The sequence below is a fragment of the Motacilla alba genome, chromosome 5, assembly GCF_015832195.1.
Source record: "Motacilla alba alba isolate MOTALB_02 chromosome 5, Motacilla_alba_V1.0_pri, whole genome shotgun sequence".
Classification (NCBI taxonomy): domain Eukaryota; kingdom Metazoa; phylum Chordata; class Aves; order Passeriformes; family Motacillidae; genus Motacilla; species Motacilla alba.
The window spans coordinates 18197938-18215375 of NC_052020.1; the positions used below are offsets into that span (position 1 = coordinate 18197938).

Sequence of the window (17438 nt, forward strand, 5' to 3'; positions counted from 1 at the left end):
AAATATGAAGCGTTCTAATTTTACTGAAAAAGAATACTTTTTTTTTGTGACTACATTAAAATGTCATTTCAATTGGGTGGTAATAGACTGCATATAAACAGTTTATCCTCCGCATTCAGCGTTCATCCTTTCACTCTTTATTCTTCTATTTTTTCAAAATAGAAATGGTGTTTCCCTCTTCAAGCAATATGCAGTTGTCAAGAGTATTGCTGATCAAAATAGAGCATAACATTCAGTGTTCCTTTGAGTCTCTTAACCTTCTAAACGTGGAATACCTTCTCAAGGAAGGGATATGTCCTCCTGTGAAAGAAATAAGCTCACTTGAAGGTTAATGGTAGTCAGTTATTGCTGCTTTTTTTGGGTCTCCCCCATCCCTCTCCTCAGAAACTCTCATTAACTTGCTTTCCAGTTTGCTTTGCCTTGTCAAGAGTTGTGCAGTAAAGAATTAAATGCATCAAGGATAACAGTGTTCTGTGGATCATCAAGCTTAGTTCAGGACTGAGAAGACAGCATGATTTAGAAGGACATCGGTCTTCATATTCTTGAAATTAAGTTTTGATTGTCCCTTCATGTGGGATTCAAAATAGACTTGTACCATGTATGGGTGGGATGACCTTGGATCTCTAGCATGGTTTATTGATAGCACAGCAAATCAAGTGTTTTATCAATGCCATTTGTTTTTATGCTTTTTGAGCCTTGTTTCTCATTCTCATGCCTTAAAAACCCTGTTGGTTGTCATTTTGGAGAGTATGAATATATCTTTTGAATTGCTAAATTGTTGAGTTTAGTAATTTTATGAAACTAAATGCTATGTGTCTATCTTTCTAGAAACACATGTGTTGTCTCAGCTGCCTCTTTCAGATTTACTGCTTATTAACTGGGAAAGTTGAGAATTTGAAAAGTTCTGTGGACTTTTCTTGGGACATCTTGGAAACTGTATTTCCAAGCTGCAGAGTTACTATAACTAACTTTGCCTGCTCATGAGCCATCACATTCTGACCTAAAGTGATACATACAAGATGGTGAAAGCAGAGCATTTAAGTACTTTTCTGGCTTCAACGGCTTTCTTCAGCAGCATTTCAGGCAAGAATTATGGTAGAGAAGCAGATCACTGGTTTTTGTTGGAGTTTTTGTCTTTTTCTCATTTGTTTGCTTGGTTTTTTTCCCAACCAGTATTGCTCTAAAAGGGCTCTGTAGCCATTTAAAAATAAAAGTAATTTAAATAATATTAAATATAATAAATTTAAAAATAATAATATATTTAATATAATTTAATAAAATAGGCTGGTGGGGAGGAACAGAGAAGTGAATATAGTTTTCAGAATCAGAGTTCTGCCTTCTCTTTTTGTCTTTCCTAAAGGAAGTGGACTACTTGTTCTTAAAGGGAATAAAGCCTGGTCATTTTCAATAATCCATCAATTTACAGGAGTATAGTGCAGTGAAGTTCTGACACTCTTGCAAACAGGGCAGTGTGATTTCCCTGCTGGGTGCTCATGGCCAGCACAATGTGGCTGCACTTCAGTTGGGACATCTCTGAAGGACAGAAGTGACAGAGAGCACAGCAGTTAATGCCTTATCTGCCTGCTGCTGCCCCACTGTGTACATCAGTGGGGAGGAAATCCGTTGAAAGGGATGAGGAGCTGGGATAATGTTGATACTGATTGGATTAGACATTTTTCATGTCTGATCTTTAGTTAAGAAGCTGTTAAGTTCCTCTGCTGTTATCGGACTTGATATTTCAGGTTCGTTTTTCCTTTGTAGTAGCATTAATAATGCCTTCAGCATGAAAATGTCTAGATGAAAATCTATCTATTCAGATTCCTCTAAACATGTTTTTGGGAAAATATTAAAAAAAAATTGTACATAGTCTTTTTACAGCTTTGATCTATGACTGGATGTGGGGCTGGTTTTGTGAGGCAGTGTGCATAATTTGAGAAGGTTTCTGCCCCAAAGAATTTGTGACTTAGAGCCTTCTAACATGAAACTTCCCAAGTGTTCAAATGGTTTGATAGAGTGCCACTTAAAACAGACTTGGCTATGGGGAACCAATGAGCTGCAGAGAAGAAAACAAGCACTTGGTATTTTAGACTTTTTTTGTCTGTTTGCAATAACCTGTTGGATTTTCCTGATACTATTCCTAATGTTTTTAAAGATGACTGAGAGAAGGACTTGGCAAGCCAGCAAAATTAAATAGGAGGAATACTGAGACATCATTTCTCAACAAGTAATTCTCCTCAAGCTGTATGAACTTTTCTTGAGTTATATATTGTAGAGAAAAAAAGATACTACATCTTCAGTGAAACATTAATGATAACAATGGGTTCTCTTTGCTGTCCAAGACGCTCACTAAAACCACCAGGTGATGTAAATTACATCAGCACACTCTTCCTTCAAAAAGCAAAATAAAACAATGTCTTTACTGGCTTAGGGAAAAAAAAAAAACAAACATGGAGAATAATAATAAAAATTCTGAATTTTTATGCATGGTTTTGAGTTCTTCTGAAGTTGTGTTGTGTATTCTGACTGAGGTCCTTGGCCTGCACATAGACACGTTAGCTGTTACCAAAGATGTGCAGAGGCACACTCTCCAGTGAGAATGTGGTCAGAGCCAGAATTCATGAGATTGGCAATAGCATCTGACAGGGCTGCCAGCATTGCAGACCTGCAATTCAGACACTGTATAAACTCTTCTTTTTTAAGAAGTGCAGGAGAAATTGAATCTGAAAGGCAATATCAAGAAGTAACTCTTACATATTACATACAGTAACATGAATTTAAAACTGAAGGTATTTGTATGACAGGCTGAACCATAGGAGATATAATATATGCTGCTCTCTTTTTATGTGTTGTTCCTTGAGTAGCAAGGGATTGGACCTGTGCTGACTGTGCATTGGAGGCAGCACATGGAATGCAATGGTTGCCTGTCAAGCTGGGAGTCAGCAGGTGACTGACTGGTGTAGAGCTTCAGCAGCTACTGCTTGAGTTAGAAAAATTGGGATGAGACTGGGGAAGCTGGGAAACCTTTGTGCTTTTGCTCTCGCTGCCTGTTTCAGATAACAGTAGTCTTCACAAACACCCACAACCCATACCATTGTCTGCCTTCAAACTCTGTCTTGAATTTCTCTTGCTGTGGTGCAGGAGAGAAGACAGAAGTTCTGAAACTGTCATGGTTTTTGCTGTTTGGGAGGGTGCTTGGTAGGAGCATTTCAGGGTGTTGTGTCGAGTGCTGTTGGCTTTCAGCCTGCTGCTACAAGGCAGCAGAGCATGCTTTCTGCGTGTTGTTACTAATTCAGCTGGTTGAACCAAGCTTTTAAACCATAAACACTTCATTTCTTCTAATTGGTCTGTTGTTAGAACGACAGACAGAAGGTGTTGTTGAAGGTGTTGTTGAAAGGTCTTGATGTGAACTCCTGTGTGGAAGATGCTTCTCAAACCCCTCGATAAAGAATTGAGCCTGCTCTTCCATCTCTCTTTTACACCCTTGTCTGACAAAGGGAAGGAAGAGGTTTTTAGATACGGTGGCACTTCTCTACTCCCTGCCCTGCTGGTCTGGGAGAGGAAATCCTCCTGTGCCACATCCATAGTCAGCTCTTGAACATCTGTAGGTGCCTGCAATGCTAACGTGTTTTCATTTTTCCCTTCTGTAGCATCTCCCTTTCTGCTGTTTGCCAACCGGCGGGACGTTCGGCTCGTGGATGCCGGAGGCACGAAGCTGGAGTCCACGGTGGTGGTCAGTGGTTTAGAGGATGCTGCTGCGGTTGACTTCCAGTATTCACAAGGCATCGTTTTCTGGACAGATGTGAGTGAAGAAGCCATCAAGCAAACTTACATTAACCAAACTGGGAATGTGGTGCAGAATGTCATCATTTCTGGTCTGGTTTCCCCGGACGGCCTGGCGTGTGATTGGATTGGGAAAAAACTTTACTGGACGGATTCAGAAACCAATAGGATAGAAGTAGCTAATCTCAATGGAACATCTAGAAAAGTCCTCTTCTGGCAAGACCTTGATCAGCCCAGGGCAATAGCTTTGGATCCGGCTCATGGGTAAATATTAATTTGGCTTAAATGCTTAAATGGATACTGTGGTGATTTATGTTGAGTTATTACTTCTGAAAAGAAAAGGAACACATAGTCTTTTGTTTCACTTAACATTTTCCCGAGGTATTTTTCTCAAGATCTGTAACAGAACATATGTTTGAGCTTAAATATTTTGTGGCAAGAAATGGCAGCCCAGACCTTGAGCCAAAAAAAAAAAAATACAGCTGGTTCTTAGGTGCCCAGCCAAATATTCAACCAGTATAATTACCTGGCTTATCCTGTTGCACTTTGGAAAAGTAATTAATTTTCCAGGCATTTTATTATTATTATTTTCTCAGTTGTCTTGTTTAGTAAGTTAACTTTGATTTTATACGTGATGTCTATTTAATGCAGACAGCAACATGTGCAAGTCTGCATGCGTTGAAACAGGAATTCTTACTTACTATGCTCTGGTAAACAAAATTAGGATATTTTTAAGTGATGATGTTGAATAATAATGTTTGTGCCAGCAAGGGAAAGAATCCAGGTGAAACTGGATTCTCAATGCTGTGAAGTGACCATGTTAAGAAGCAGTAAGAGTGCAGGCTGCATGTGTCACTTTTAATGGTCTTAAAAATACTCAGGTATGTGCATGGTTCCTCCCTCCCTCTTCAATCCTCCCCAGGGTTTCACATGTGCTGTTTGCTCTCCCTGTGCACAAGCAGTGCTGGTGTTGTGTCCTTTGGGCCTGGCATTTATTGCAATGATGACTGAAGATGTGCTGTGCTAGATGGACCCTCATGAAAACAAGGAAAGAGAGCTCAAGTGCGTTTCTGTTGTGTGCAGGGATCCACACAAGTGCGCTGGTTTGCCACTGATCTGCTGCCATTTTCACAACACTTTCTCAGAGGTCACTTTATGTTCCTCTAGGGTATACATAGGTAGGTTTCTCATCTGTAGGAAAATCTGGTATTAACTGATATTTTCACTGAGTCTCCCCTCGTTGCAAAATGATGCTGAATAAATGCAAGGGCTTAGTATAAATCATAAAGTATTTGGTGGTTTATCCTGCTCTGGGAGATGGGCAGTTTCTTGACAAACTACCTGCTTCAAGTGTGTGAGCAGTGAAGATGGAAGCTAGGCAACAGAGGGCAATTTAAGATCACATGTCAGCACCTTCCGTGCCACAGGCTGGAGCTGTGGCTGTTTTTACAGTGTTTCCTGCGTAAGATTTTCCAGATGAATGTGAGGTGTGACAGGTACATTTATGATTAATACATAAAGGGCATACAAAGGCTAAATGAAACTGTGTGTACCCAAAGAAACAAAATCCCTAGTTTTGTTGACATGTCAAATGCTGGAGCTGCCTGTATCCTTCAGATAATGGCTGGAAAGGTACAGCCATTACCAGTGAAAGGGGAAGTGGAGTGACTTTGTTGGGCCAAAGGACTTTTCCAGAGGGGCCCTTATCCTCCTAATCCTGCCTTCCTTACAGGTGCCTTTAGGTGAAAGGAATTCTCCCCACAGCAAATTGTTATATAGAGGGGTTTTAAACAAATTAACAGGAATCCTGTTGTATCCTGACAGCAAGTAATATATGCAGAATTAATTAACTAATGTTGATTAATTAGATGTTGAGTTCATTAGTATATTTAAAGAGAGAATATGATGTTAAATTGAGTATTTCATGGGGAGGTGGATTACAGAGAGTGGTATGGCACTTTGCATGAAATGCCAATGCCAAGTTTACTTCTCCTAAGTGGATGCAGTTCCTTGCCTTTTGAGTGATTCTTTAAGCATTGAATCAGACAAGTTTGCCTGAAAAACTAATACATTAAACTTTAAAGATAATTTTAAAAATCAGACATCACATATATTTCTGGAATAAAACATTCAGGTTTGCTTTTACAACCATGTCGTTTCACCTGGTTGCTCTGAAATATTTCCTAGGTGCATCTGTGAAATAGTGATCATGACATTTGATTTTGGCACAGCAGGCTCTGGGGTTATCTCACACAGAACCATGTGTTCCTTGTTCCAAGTATTCTCCTGGGAAGAAACGTGGGCAACAGTAGGAGAAAAGAATAATTTAGTAATACCTTTTTATTTTTGTCTTTTTGTTAATAAATTTTTGAAATCAGGTGGCTAGTACTGATCCTACAACTGTCAGAACAGTATTAGATCAGAGCACCTGAGTAAGTCTGTGGGATTTTTTTCTGGATCGTGAAATGTGATGCAGCTCGGACTAGGGTTCTTAAAACTGGTTGAGGCAATCTGCCAGTGGCTAGTCATTTGCTTTGAGTTTGGAAGAATTTCCATTCCATAGATGTGATTTTGTCCTTTTAGCAGCTTCTACTAGAGAAGTGGGGGTGGGAAGCTTAGAAAATGAGGAAGAAAACTTTATTAGTCAACTTTGGTTTCCAGAGGCAAAATGGGACAAATAAGCAGTTTGCAATTGCTTAGCTGATGCTATTAGTATCCAAACATGGGTTTTTCTAGAATGCTCCAAGTCAAAGAAATCTAATCTCTCTTGAGATAATAACATGTGGTTGTGCAGAATGGTGACACCTTCTCTTGTCTTTTAGCCTTAGTAAGGCTGTTCTGCAGAGGTGGATGGAGGACTGTATGTTGTGGGGTGTTATGCCCAGAGTGGTGTTTGCTTAATCAGTAGATTTTATTCCATTTTGAGTGTGATTCTTCAAGACATAGACTCATTTGAGAGAATATTGAAAATACCGTCATCATCTCTCAGGAGCACCAGAAGTGTAATGACCAAGCCTTGGGAGAGGGAGAGGGATGGGGGAGGGGCTAAGCTGACTTCTGGAGTTTCCTTTGGAAGACTGTTTTTCTGTGATTTCCAATTGACATTCAGGGGTATGATTTTTTAGATGTTCTCATGGGCTTCCTAAGTACTAAGTCAGATGATTGTGGTGTAGTTACATTTTTTTTAAAGAGAGCTGCATCTTTTGCACACTCAGCCTATCTTCCTTCTTTAAGGGCAGTGATTATCTCATGGTTATGACTGAGACAGAGAGATTCCTCTCCCCTAACGATCATTCAGTGCATTCCTAAAATTTCATTTTTTAAGGCAAGCTGTGGGACATTTAAAGCTTGTCTGTGGGTCTCTCTTCTTCCCAGAGCTAGTGAAAATCATTCATTGTACAGGGTCTTCTGATACTCTTAAAGAGTATCATGATTAACAAGAGTTGGCTTAATATGTAACATCATTCTTTCCCATACACATTAGAATTTTCTTGCTGAATTCACTGTATATTCTAGGAATTAAAGGAAACAGACTATGTGATAGAGTTTATCCTTCATGTCAGGGAAGAATAATTGCACTAAGACAGAGGACAGTACAAAACATTTTTCTATAAATTTACTGATGCTTTGTTTTGAACAATTAGATCCCAGTTCTGCTGTAGGGTATGTTAAGCTGAGTTTATATAATGAAGGACATTAGGCTAAATTCTTGGTATTGCTTTGTAGAATATTAACATTTATGTAAATTCTTGATAGGTAGACCCTGATGGGGAATTCAGTAGTGTTGGTGTTATTAACTTGGAGTTTGACACCGTTGCATAAGTATTTACATGTTTTCAGGATAGCAACTTCTAACAAATCTGAATTTATTATATGTAAAGATTTTACTCAAGCCCAGCTAAAAGAGGTAGCTCAAATTCCCTGCAATGCCATGCCAAAAACTTAAGTGTCGTGAACGTTGTCTGAAGAAGGAGGAATGTATTTGAAAAACAAGTTTTTATCACGTGTCGTGGCAAGAAACTTCAGTTTCCTGAAAAGAAGTCTTCAAAAGAATGCATGAATGAGTAGCCAAAACAAATGGTTGAATTCTCAGTCCTGTGGTGAAGGTCTTAGATCTGAACACCCTACAATGTGTGTTGACAAGGGTCATTAAATCTGTGACATAAAAATCTCAATGCTTGCTACCTTCTCCATTTTACACAGGATTCTGAGGGTCTGTAGCATATCCATAATCCTCATACCTGATTTTCACTAAGTGCTTAATGAAGTAGTTAGCTCACATTAATAAAGTCTACAATGTATTAGAGATACTTACTTTGGTTAATATAAATCTTGAATTTGTTCCTACTTGTGTGATGGCTGCTGTATTGCCTTCTGCAGTGAGCTTACTGTCCAAGTCCAGGCTGTATTTTCTACAGCTTGCCTTGCTCAGCAGACAATAATGCTTGGGAAATTTCTGCCCCCTCTGTTTGCTGAAAGCACAAAGAGCTAAATGAGACATCTGTGAAATGTTTGTGAAATCATTATTTTAAGGAAAGATAAAAACTGCTTGCCTCAAGAAAAGGTGTGCTGTCTTGTGGGTTTTTTGGTGTGGGTATAACTTGGTGTGGTCACTGGGGTTGTTGAATTTGCCATGCCTGAGCTGGCCTGCTGACTCTGGTGGGATCTGTAGAAATCGTGTTTGTGAAAGAGGAGAATGAGGACTTTTGGACTGGTTTGACAGACTGAAGAAAAGCTGCAAACTGCTGTCTACATTTCCTCCCTCATTTTAATTCTTAAAAAATCTTCCATGGCATAGTGTGGGGCTGTTGGGCAGAGACAGTGCTGGTGCCAGTGGACCACCCCAGAAGCTGACTTCATTTATGGAGCAATCTTCCCCTTCTGGAATAGCAAAGCTTCGGGGGAAGGAAATAAGATATGAATTAGAATGCAGCAATAAGAAAAAAATTACTGAGTACTAAAAATAAATGATCTGTTTTGGCATTCTGCAGAATGGCTATTAGTTCAGAGATTAAAACATGTCTAATCGTGTCAGAACAGCATTAAGGGATTGTATGCCATAGCCTGGCTTAGCCATTGCCTCAGGTTGCTTATGGCAAATTAGCCAAAATCTGCAAGCGGTGGCTGTCATTGACCTAAAGAATATTTGGCACCAAAGAAAGGATTAGGTGGTAAATGCACCAAATGGGATACTTAAAAATGGATATGGAAGGGACGGCTATCACAATCAGAAAGCATTCAGCTCATAGTCTAAAACTAAAAGCCTCAGACATTCCTAGTTGTTAATCCAGTGCTTCCTCAGTGTCACAGCAAAGCCATGAACAAGACCTGGAGCTGTTGTAACTCACAACTGTGCTTATGTCAGCACTTCAAACTGCACTGGTGTTTGCTGATGGCTCACCAGGACCTTGGTCCACACAGCGGCATGGCAGGTACTAAAGGTTAAGCATGTTGGCCTGCTGTGTTGGAATTATTGGGATCTGTATGAGCTGCAGTAGACTGAAGCTTCCGATACAAGTAAGGGTGAATGATGACATCTTTTAAGCAGTGTATCTTCTGGTCTTAATCTCCTCTGGAATAGTTGAGAGGAGAGGGAATACTGAAGAAAAACTTGTGACTGTTGCAAGTAGTGTAGAAGAAAAGCAAGGAACATCCTCTGAGTAAAGAAGCCTGTGCTTTTTCGAGACCCTAACTTGTGTCTGCTTGGTTAAAATGCAGAAGATGCCCGGGTTTTGAGTGAAACATGCTTATTGCTGCCTGAAAGATAGAGATTACTTTATATCCTGTGTGCTTCTAGTTAGTAATTAATTGCAAGTATAAAATTATTTTGAAGCTTTTGGTTAGTTATTTGAAACTCTGTAATATATGAGTAGCACGATTATTATCTTAAAATGAAAGAAAAGTATTCAACTGTAAAATTGGTTCACAGTCATATCCAGTATCTTGGTATGGCAGTAATTTCTGGGATTTGGAAGGCTTTTGATATGTGCCTCCAAATAGCTGCAAATAGTCTCATGCATAAGAAACTTGAGGTTTTTGTGGGAATTGTTATTTACTCTAATTTTCAGATGATTGTCCTTGATGGTGACAGCCTTTCTTTAAATAGTTCATTAGTCTCCTCTGCTTATTTCTCCCTTTTCCTGCTCATAGATATGACTAAAGGGCATATGTTGTTCAAAGACCTTTTGCTTCATTTGAGAGCAGACCTGCCTGTTCAGAGATGATGGGGTAAAAGTAATTTACTTCTTCCCTACCCCCCAAAATTGCATGGGAAAGGGGTGGAAATGTGTAGACTTCTTTAAAAACCCCATTGAACTCCCTCCCCTGTTTGCACTCTTCTTTTGCTGCAGTTTCTGTGACTCCTCATATCCTGAGTCCTGGATATATATACTTCTTTGCCCTGTACACATTCACTCTTTTAAGTTTGGGAATTGTATTTTTATCTTCTAAATTTCTATACCATTTCTTGTGGGAACAGAAGGAACAACAGGATGGCTTTAGTTGTCACAGTGCCAGTGTGTGTTGCAGTGGTTTCTTGGGTGAAGTCAGGAATGCACTGGCACCAAAGAGGTGATGGAAGCTCTTTGATTAGATGATGTAGTTGGGTGCATTTTATAGCTGCATAATGTGGCACATACAACATGTTGGTCCACCTGGACTGGCACTATTCTGCTTGTCATGAATGAGTTGCTTTGGTTTAACTCAAAACATGTTTCAATTTTTTTTTTTTCACGTAAAATTAAGCATTAGTATGAGCTGAAGTAAGAATTTTTCCATGTAACCTGCTGAGGGTGTTCTCAGGGTTTTGTTTTTTACTGTGTTTGAAATTACAAGGGTGCAAATGAACACGCTTAAGTTCTGTGCCTTGACAGATTCCTGTCTTTAGAGTACCTTGGAGTGTACCTTTCCCTAAACATTTAGTTAAAGTGCATCAGCACAGTGAAACATAAAATGCCTTGGTTTGAACTAAACATTTAAGCAGTTGTGAGATCTGTGGATAAGAGAACCACCAGCACCTGACTTACACAGTTGGATTACTGTTGTTCAATAAATTTGCTGCACCCCATCTTCCATTAAGTCAGTCCAATGTGTAGATACAATCTTTCTTGACTGTCCAAATATGTTTTAATTCAGTGTTTTCTTATGAAGAGAGGAAGAAATCTAGGTTTTACTTCAGGTAAATGTAGTTAAGTAATGACTGGGTCTAGCTCACCAGCTGATGGAGAGTTCAGCAGTTCATTCTGCACTTTTTCATGTGAGGATACCCTGAATTTTGAGTGTCTGCAGTGTGTCTTAAAATGAGTTGAATGTATTTAGATTTGGACTATTTTTCCCATTTCTAAAATAAATCACATTTTATGAAAGAAGCAGGGCACCTGGGGTCAATGCACTGACTGTGAGACAGGCCTTGGTGTCAAGAAAGCCAACAGCACTCCTGGGCTTCATCAGGAGGAGTGCTGCCATCAGATCAGGAGCCTCCCTTTCTACTCAGCTGAAAGGACTCTTGAAGTGCTGTGCCCATTTCTGGCTTCTCAGCAGGAGAGAGACATGGACGTGCTGCTGTGAGCTGATCAGAGGGCCACAGAGGTCATTAAGAGCACCTTACCAGTGTGTGTTTTCAAAGAATAAATCAGAATAAAAGACGTTGTAGGAAAACTGTAGTGGAGAAGAAGGCTGTTTCTCAAGGGTTTTGTTTGCTTTATACACATTTTTGAATACAATGGGATTAGTTGTAATGGTTACCTGCTGTGGCATATTTTTGGGTTTAATGTAATGATTTTGTCAAGGACATCCAGGTCTCAAAATTCAGTGCTTGAAAAAAAGAAAAAAAAAGGTAATTGGGAAAAAAAAGAAGTAATTTGCAGCTTAATGCTATGGGAGATACACATTCTTTTCTCCTCTAAACAGTTGGGGATATTTAATTTCACAGTGGAGTTTTTGTAGTTTTAAAGGTGGGATGGGGAAGTAAGTTTTAAATGTGCAGGAATCTAAACTTCATAGCAATTTCCTGTAAACTCCTCTTTTATGCCATGGGCTTGTATAAGTTCAAGAGCATTGTTGAAATTGGAGAAGTTTGTACTGATTTATATCATCTGTACAACTGGCCCCTTTTGTGTAAGCAGGTTATGTAAGGTTTGGCAACTGTACTGCATTTTGGGAGATGGAAAAAGTGTTTGGGCAACGTTGGCTGCTTTTTATTTTGTCTGTGATACCTTCCAGCTCAGATGGCTGATTGGATACTCTTGGAGGGCACAGCCCTGATTTCTAATCTTTGTGAAAATGATGACCAGAGACATAAAGCACTGGGAAATAAGAAATGACCTGCAGCTTTAAGACTGAGGGGAAATGGGTCTTCATCCTGGTTTTGCTCCTGCACCTGGAATTTTAAAATGAGTTAAGCACGGGAAAGAAAACAAACCAACCAACCAAACAAAAAAAAAACCCACCCAAAAACAAAGCCAACAAAAACCCCACTGGGGTGCAGTTTGCCAACTTCAAAATCTGTTTGTTTTTACGAGGTGGTTTTCAGTCCCATTCTTCTGATAGGAGGGAAGCACCATTTAAGCCCTGATTCAATGTGGTAATTTATATGCCAAAACCCAAGGACTTGTTGGCTGCAGTTGAACTGCATTTAATTAAGTTCTGACTAGAAAGCTTGGTTGTGAAGCTTGCAGCTTACATATAGAGCTTACGTATTTGTAATGTATGTTACATATTTGTAATATATGTTACATATTTGTAATATATGTAACACATTACATGTATGTGCTTACATACAGAGCAGTAACTGAGTTTTATGTACTCTCTTGGGTCTGGTGCTTCTGGCCACTGGACTGGATGGACTGTTGGTGGCTGTGTGTTCAGAACAAAGTGTACATTTCCATCATAGCTTTGATGGAGCTTTGGCTTTTGCTCTGCTTTGTTCCAGCTCGTTTCTTTGGTGTAGCAGATCAGTTTAGGGACAGAATTGGTGCAAGTGCTGTGAAATTATTATTTGATGTTAGTTTCTTTATCGCCCTGCCTCTCCTTCCTTTCTGACTTGGAAGTCTGGAGTTAAGGTTTAAAACCAGTGATGGGGAGAGACACTTTAGCATCTCTGAAGAACTAAATAAAGTAACCCACGAGTTTGTCCAAGGTCTGCTTTTTGTTTAGAGCTTATGTAGTGCTGCTTGGTTACTTTTTTTTTTTTTTTTTTTAAGGATATTGATTTGCAATAGCTGCTTAGCAGTGGACTTTGCTCACAAGGGCTTTTTTTTTTCTCTCATTAGCTCTTTAGGAATTCATGTTTTCATTTTCTTTGACAGCCTCAGTGCTGTTAGACTTTTGTTGACCTGTTGCCATGCAAGGAGGATATAAAACTCCTCAGATGCCAGTCCTAAAATGTGATCAATCTAATGTGTACAAAGATACTGGTTTTGATATTTTTAGTTTCTTACAGTTGTTATGGTGTGCCCTGGCCCAGAGGTATTTAAAACTCTGGAATTTACATTTAAAAACACCACCGCTACCATCAAGAAAATCAACCAGACAAAAAAACTGCCCAAATGCTTGCCTTAGGCTCTTCATTGTTATTCAGTGTGCATTTCTTCAGCTGGCTTCAAAAACTGGGAGGCATAATAGCACAGGTAGTGCCAGACTGAGATTCTTTGCTTAGTCTACTTATTTTTCTGAAATGTTATCTGGGCTAAATACTGGGTTTCTTTTTTAAATGGGGAAATAAAAACGGTAGGGATTGTTAATATACTGGACACATGGAAAATAGGTTCTATTTGAAAAACAAAAAACCCCAGTCCTGAACCATCATTTGTCCCAGAAACATTGATGATGTCTGGACTGTTTGAAAGTGCTTGTTTTATATTGAGGTGGACTTTAAGCATTCTCTTAATAAGAGATGTGGACTTTTGAGCATTCTTTAAAACAGAAATTCAGGAAAGCCTTCCACCCACCTCACCCCCACCCCCACCCCCCACCCCCCCCCCCCCGAAATAATAAGTCAATTATCACTCCAGGCTCCTGAATGAAGGTTAATTTAAATCAGGATGAATCAAAATCAGTTCCTACATATAAACTGTATAAACTGTTAAAGCATGCAGATTGATTCCTTTCTCTGAGAAGCCACTTGGAAGCTTTTGCCATATTCTTCCCCTGCCCATGAAGTTCCAAACCAAAAGTGTCTGCTTTTGTGTAAGAATTGATCCTGTAGACTGGAGGCATTTGGAAGATGCAACCTGTAAGGCCTAATTACTTCAGGACATTACTAAAATCTTTAATTTCTCCACTGTTTTTCCTGTATTCCTCTTTCTCTGATGAACCAACTATTGCAAGCAGATTTCAGTACTTTTGACAGGAGACTAATACTTTTAATCAGATCCATGGGTTATTTCAAGGATAGTTAACCTTTGTCTTTTTCTTCATCACAAATCATAGCAAGGAGGTTTTCCCCCTGCCCCAGAAATTTCTCTTATTACTGTTCCAGTTAAGTTTGCAGTGCTGGTGTAGCTAAGCTTGTGTCATTCTTTCCATAATAACCATGGATGTTTCTTTTATTTAGGATTTATAATTTATGCAAAAAAATTTCTGTCTTCAGGTGACTCTGTGTTCCAGCCAGAACACTGCATTTTTACCTTAGTTTGAACTAGCTTTGTCACTCAAAATAGAAGAGGGCAAAAAAGGGAAAGCTTGACACTTTGTGCATTCTTGAAAATCCCTCACAGGCATGCAGTTAAAACGTGACATTGTATGGCCTGTTAGAATCTCACGTCCAGTGCTCTGTTGTGCCTTGTGCTGCAACAAAAAAAAAGTCAAAAGAGCCTAGATGTTAGGCTAGAGAAAAGTGGAAGAAGAGGGATGGGAAGGACTGCCCTAGCTAATTGCAGACTCAAAGATGAGTGATTGGCCATGGGGGAGTTTATGAGAAATGCCTCTTTCTCTGGGCAAGCTTCACAGGTGCCTTCAGCTGGCTGGTTGCTGCCATTCTTTGCTCCTTCTGTTTAAGCACCACTGCTGCAGAAACATTGGGAAGACTGATTATTTGCTAAGGTAACTGAAAGGTTTTGGTTTTTTTTCATTTTTTTCCTTGTAGAATGCTAATGTCAACACCAGGGGTGGGCACCGGGGAAGAGGTGCTTCATTTGGCAGTGGTATGGTTTTAAATGGGCTCACTTAGAGTAGAGAAGATCAGTCCTGCTGTAGGAGCAGCTTCTTACATTGATTTCCAGACTCCAAATTCAGTGTCTTGATGTGCTGAGAGATGCCCAAACCAGAGCAAATTTCCTAGAATTCTTGGCAATTCAGCACCTGCTGCCTGATAAAAGGACGGAAACCTCTTTGAAAAAGAGGCAAAAATTGTATTTGCCACTCCATGGCTTGGTGTGTGCTCCTGTGATGGACCATGGGATTCTGTGGAGCACACAGAGGGAAGGAAACCTTTACCTCTTTAGGTGTTTGATTAGTGCAGAGACTCAGTATACTCAGAAAAGTTCACTGAGATCAGCTTTATGATACTTGAGGGATTGCAGAGACACCCTGTTGTCAGGACAAGGTGGTGACAGGACATGTTGCTTTAGAAAAGTCCACCTGAGAGAGAAGCGCTTTGAAGAAAGGCTGCCTGCATTCAGATTGTTGTCCATGTTGCCTTAAATGCATCTTCATACTGCTGACCCTTCCTTTGGGGTGCAGCTACTTTGCTAATACCACGTAGTATTAAACCTTTGAGTAACACTGAGCTTGGTGCCTGCTAATGAGCTGAAATGTAGAGATGCAATTTTCCTGTAACAAATTTGTGTAGGAATTTGAAAGTACTAGTTTTGTACATCAGTCTCTGTGAGGCCAAGGGTAAACGCACATCACCTATGAAATTAACAACACTATTTTTTTGAGGAAGAGGCTCCTTTAATATCACAGAAAACCCGTGAGGGCCCTTTGGTTTACAGATTTTTTTTTTTTCCTTCATCTGAATGCATTGAGAGTGCAGGCTGAAATTCTAATGGAAGGTCTGAGGAGAGGAATTTTATTCCATGATAATTTAAGGGATGTTTTCTTATCCTTTTAACGTGCTTTAAGGGTTTAATTGGACTTAGCTAGTTTTGTCTCTTTTGTTTTTTCTTTTAGGTAACTTTTTTTTTAATTTTGGGATTTTTAATTTTGGTCTAAGCTCCTTTTTAGTCTGCACTTACGCATTTCAATAGCCACATGCTATGGCCCAAAGTCACTTCTAATAGCCACATTTTTCTTCATTCAACAGTCTATCTTTTGTCTGTCTTTATTCCTGTAGAGTTGGATGCTGGTGGTGCAAGTTAGTGCAGATGAGCTGGATCAGACAACTGATTTGACCTGACCAAAAATGAGTATTTGGCCATATCAGTTTCACATTGTGATTCAGCAGCTGGTTGTGCAGACAGGTTTTTTAAGTCTGCTTTTCTCTGTCTTCAGTTGTTTGTCAATAGCTGCTTCCCCACACAGTCTGAGTTGCCACAAATTACAGCCTGACTTGTTAAGGAAAACCAAAATGAGTGGCAATTTACATTCATAGGTTGTCCTCTGAACTGGGGCAGCTCTCAGCTACTGCTGCTGCTTTTTCAGGATCTGTCAATCTGTCCTGGTTGCTAGAGCCGAGGAAGCTTTGGGAAGGCATCTGGGGACATGATTGTGCCTCAGCCACTCTAATGTGAGCTATCTCAGAAACCTGTGGACTCACCTGCATGGAAGTCTTTTATTTCAGCTAGAAAACTTGTTTGACCTCACACTCAGGTGTACGTGTATTGCAATACAAGTGAGCAATTGCTATCTGTCTCCATCTGCATGGTTATCTACATTTCCCTCTTTAGTGGGGTAAACTGCTCATGATTGTATATGCTGCTGTGTTCGGTGCTGTGACTGCCCTGGAACTGGAGAGCTGCCTCACTTGGGGTGGAGGATGCCCATGGAGATCAGAACATTTTAAGGTTAAGTGTGTTGTGAGGGACATTTGCTGGTGATAGCTGTAGAGCTGCCTGTTCCTCCTTGGCTGAAATGATGGCCCAGCTGCAGGTAAAGCAGCTCCAGAGCCTCTGCAGTTTTCAGGGGGCTCTTGCTCTGCAAAGGGGAGAGCATGATCCCCCTGTAGAGGAACATGACAGCAATTACAAATGTAGTCCCTGCATCACCCCTGAAGTATGGACAGGATTCTCTCCCATAAAATAAAGCATAAAGCTTAAGTGTGTTTTCACAGTCCACATTCGTCTTCCTTCGTGGCTCCTACTGTGATTGCGCAGCGAGTGCTGTCTTCTCAGGGGAGCTGAGGGTCTGAGATAAGCCAGGTTATGAAACATCTGGCTAAGCATAGTGCAGGACTGAATAGATGTCTCTTTACCATGCTTTTCTGGAGCACCAGTGTTAGGAGGACTTAGCTCAGATGCAGTTCAGTGCTCTTGCCCAGCTGGTGCCCATCTGGAGCTCCTGTTGGTCTAATAGTGTGCGGGGAGCCTGGGGAGGTGATGGGTCCGGTGAACAGATCCCTGGTTATGTTTGAGAGCTTCCTCAGGGCAAAGGCTTTCTCACACAGACCCATGGCCCAAAAGGCTGCCATGGCATTGGGAAAGCAGCGTGTTTCTCTGAGCACCCCGAGGCAGCTGTGCTAGGAGCTGGCTGTGTTGTGTTTGCATGTGGAACTTGCAGGC

At 40.2% G+C, this 17438-nt stretch overlaps 1 protein-coding gene across 2 annotated transcripts in view; it reads left to right on the forward strand.

Moving 5' to 3' along the window:
• Positions 1–17438, forward strand: part of LRP5 (LDL receptor related protein 5) — a 127609-nt gene that overhangs the window by 27345 nt on the left and 82826 nt on the right. The window contains exon 2 of one of the 2 annotated variants that reach the window (XM_038136849.1): positions 3648–4044. In XM_038136849.1, the coding sequence (XP_037992777.1) occupies positions 3648–4044 (397 nt within the window). The remainder of the gene's footprint in view (positions 1–3647; positions 4045–17438) is intronic. The other variant, XM_038136850.1, reaches the window with a different exon arrangement.